The sequence below is a fragment of the Camelina sativa genome, chromosome 19 (genome assembly GCF_000633955.1).
Source record: "Camelina sativa cultivar DH55 chromosome 19, Cs, whole genome shotgun sequence".
Lineage (NCBI taxonomy): Eukaryota > Viridiplantae > Streptophyta > Magnoliopsida > Brassicales > Brassicaceae > Camelina > Camelina sativa.
In genome coordinates this window covers 14,882,785-14,885,993 of record NC_025703.1, presented here as the reverse complement: position 1 = coordinate 14,885,993, position 3,209 = coordinate 14,882,785, and the positions used below count along the sequence as shown (strand labels likewise).

The following is a 3,209-nucleotide window of genomic DNA, read 5'->3' as shown; positions in this document are numbered from 1 at the left end:
TTTTTTTTTTTTTTTTTTTTTTTTTTTTTTTTTTTTTTTTTTTTTTTTTTTTTTTTTTTTTTAAAGTTTTGGTGTCAAACTATAATAATCCTGTTGTTTATACTTTCACTAGATTAAGCCCGCGTATTAACGCGGATATAAGAAAAATATGTGAAATTTTAAGTTATATTCAAATGTTAATTTTATTTTATTTTTTAAACTCACACTACATCTTGTAATACAATTTCTTTGTATATTATTACATGATAATAAAATTATATTTTAATTATATGCACTCAATCCCAATGAGTAACATTTATAATTTTCATATCAAAAAAATGTGCATTATATCAAATTTATATATTACTTAATATTTTTTTTAACTAAAAAATAATAAAACATAATTCTCAAAGAAATAACTGAAAACTAATTTTATCTCATATTTGAAAAAGTAACAATATCTTAAATATATTTGTTTCGAATTTTGTAATCTCATACGTAATAATTTTACCACTTGTCTAACTAATTTTATATAAAATTATACTAACGTTATCATAAATTAATCAAAAATTCAAAGATGTTATAATGAGAGAAATTATTTGAGTATCTACAATCCTTTTTCTTTTAGAATTAATAATTGACAGTATAATTTATTTAATTATGGTATTATAGTAATTAATTGTATAATTTTCTTAATTCGTTTTCTTATAGAATTAGTAATTTAAAATTATAATTAGTATTATTTCTATATATATATATGAACTATCTTTCATCTTTCATAAATTGTTTAAATTTTTAATTTCTTATAATTTACAAATATATAAAATAAAGTTTTTGTATAACACATGAGAAAATCTTTAATTGTTAATATTGACATGTGTCGCAATCACATGAGTTACTAACTTTGAAAACCAAAACTTATATGATAACATAATATTGAATATGTTATCAAATCATTCACAGATTGAAAAACTTAAGGAAATTATATTAATTTATGATTTTGATTATCTTATTTTCTTATATTATGTTAATAACTAATTTTAACACTTTTTTTTCAGCATCACAAATTTTAACACATTAAACCTTTTTATACTTTATTCACTTTTCTGTATAAATTTCTTTTTTACTGTATGATTATAATAAATAATAATTGCAAATATTTTTCTTATTAATTGCACATATTTTTCTATTGAAATTAGTAATTTAATATATAAATTTCCTATTAGAATTAGTGATATAATATATTACTTTTGGTTTTATATATATTTTTAAAAATATTAATTCTAATCCTTATATTTTTAGAATTTTTTAATATTCCTAATAATTATTAAATAAATATTCTTTTCACAAATATCAGAATATAATCGATATACTTGACACATGTCACGACTATATAAATTACTAATTTTCAAAACTAAGGTTTATATAATAAGATTACATTTATTACCAAACAAAAACAACAGTTTTTTTTTTTTTTTTTATAACTTTTTTACATTAGCAAAATACTAAAAAATAAAACGACAGCGTTTAATCATTTCCCAGTTTTGCCCCTAAGTTTAACACCAAGAACCTTCTCCATCTTCGCAAGCACGGCTTGGTTCGGAACAGCTTTACCATTCTCATATTCCTGAACCACCTGAATCCGTTCATTGATCTGTTTCGCCAGATCCGATTGCGACATCTTCTTCTCCAATCTCGCCTTCTGTATCATCAACCTCACCTCCGCTTTCACACGATCCATCGCCGCAGGCTCTGTTTCTTCCTCAAGCTTCCTCGTGTTAATCACCGGGACCGCCGTCGATTTCCCCTTTTTGTTCGAACCGGCATCGAATTTCTTAACCGTTTGAACCGCTACGCCGCTTCTTAAGGCCGCGTTAACCGCTTTTGGATCGCGTAGGTCTTGGCTCTTTTGTTTTGATTTGTGGAGAACCACTGGTTCCCAGTCTTGAGTCACTGCTCCTGGGTATCTGCTCGGCATTTTTTCGTCGCTGATTGAGAAGTAGAACAAGGTGAACGATGAAGATGATGATGATGATGAGATGAGGAGAGGATTGTGAGATTTTTTATAGACGAAGAAGATTAGTTTCTGGAGAATTCGATCATCTTTTTTTCTTTCTCCATGTTCGTCTCTGGAACGTTATTAAGAGATGAGCTGACGTGTCATCATCTTATTTGATGTAATTCGTATGACGTGGCATTAACAAAGTTGGATTCCGATACACCAAATTATCTGATTGGTTGGTTTTCTTATAAGTTATAATAACTGTAATTTAGCTAACCAAAATTTTATCAAAACCAAACCATTTTGTTTGGTATAGTTGAATCGTGATTTAATTTCGGGTCTCGTGATAACCGAACCGAATTGACACGAATATCAATGCCTATCCAACGGTACACAGTAATAGAAGAGAATCAGACGGTCATCAAAGCTTCAAAGAGTGAACAGTCTAACAAAAAAAAGTAGCCCTGAGGAAGTGAGTGACGTTTCTTCCATTTCTACGACGGGAGGCGAAACATTTTGGCGCCAATCTTTACCCCCTTCTCGATTACGTCTCTAAGCTCAAAACATCGTTTCTCGCTTTCTCTCTCTCTCGCACACAGTTCCAAAATGCAGCGTCAGAGATCGATTTTGTCTTTCTTTCAAAAACCGTCGAGTACTCAGGGTTTGGTTTCCGGCAATGCTACTAGTGGCGGCGGCGACGGAGGAGGATCGCGATTTACTGTGAAGGAAGGGGATGGTAAAGGTGACGCTTCGGTACACTCTGCTGTATCGAAATCGGTGGATGAGGTTAAAGGAACGGATACTCCGCCGGAGAAGGTTCCGCGTCGTGTCTTGCCGTCCGGATTTAAGGCGGCGGAATCCGTCGCCGGAAGTGGAGCTTCGTCGCTGTTCACTAATATCATGCATAAGTTTGTGATGGTCGATGATCGAGATTGTTCTGGAGCAAGGTACTAATCTTCGTTTTCTCTTATCTTTGAATCATTAGCTAGAGAGAGATCTTTTGCCTCTGTAAATAGTAGTATTGTAATGTGTTTGTCAATGTGGAGATTTTGATTACTGCCTTGGATCATTGTTTGAAATGTTACAGGAGCCGAGAACATGTTGTTCCGCTTCATGATTCGTCCGTATGTGTGAAGAAGGATGACAATGTTTTTCCTGAATTTCGTTCCAATAATGGTCAGTCTCAAGAAAGAAGCCATGCTTTTAGCTTCAGTGGGAGAGCTGATAT

At 31.3% G+C, this 3,209-nt stretch overlaps 3 protein-coding genes across 3 annotated transcripts in view; 2 read left to right on the top strand and 1 right to left on the bottom strand.

Annotated features, from left to right (window-relative positions):
- Positions 1–130, top strand: part of LOC104767838 (aldehyde dehydrogenase family 2 member C4) — a 2,413-nt gene extending 2,283 nt beyond the window's left edge. Inside the window, exon 4 of the mRNA XM_010491810.2 lies at positions 113–130. Within this exon, the coding sequence (XP_010490112.2) occupies positions 113–130 (18 nt within the window). The remainder of the gene's footprint in view (positions 1–112) is intronic.
- On the bottom strand, positions 1,431–2,180 carry LOC104766378 (multiprotein-bridging factor 1c). Its single transcript, XM_010490256.2, has one exon. It carries the CDS (start codon positions 1,955–1,957, stop codon positions 1,511–1,513), a length of 447 nt encoding a protein of 148 aa, XP_010488558.1. The 5' UTR covers positions 1,958–2,180; the 3' UTR covers positions 1,431–1,510.
- Positions 2,415–3,209, top strand: part of LOC104767837 (DNA mismatch repair protein MSH7) — a 3,688-nt gene continuing 2,893 nt past the window's right edge. Inside the window, exons 1-2 of the mRNA XM_010491809.2 lie at positions 2,415–2,928; positions 3,069–3,201. Coding sequence (XP_010490111.1) covers positions 2,588–2,928; positions 3,069–3,201 — 474 coding nt within the window. The 5' untranslated portion in view covers positions 2,415–2,587. The remainder of the gene's footprint in view (positions 2,929–3,068; positions 3,202–3,209) is intronic.

Excerpts from the sequence above, each read along its gene's own strand:
- LOC104766378 (XM_010490256.2), bottom strand. The coding sequence starts at position 1,957 with ATGCCGAGCAGATACCCAGGAGCAGTGACTCAAGACTGGGAACCAGTG.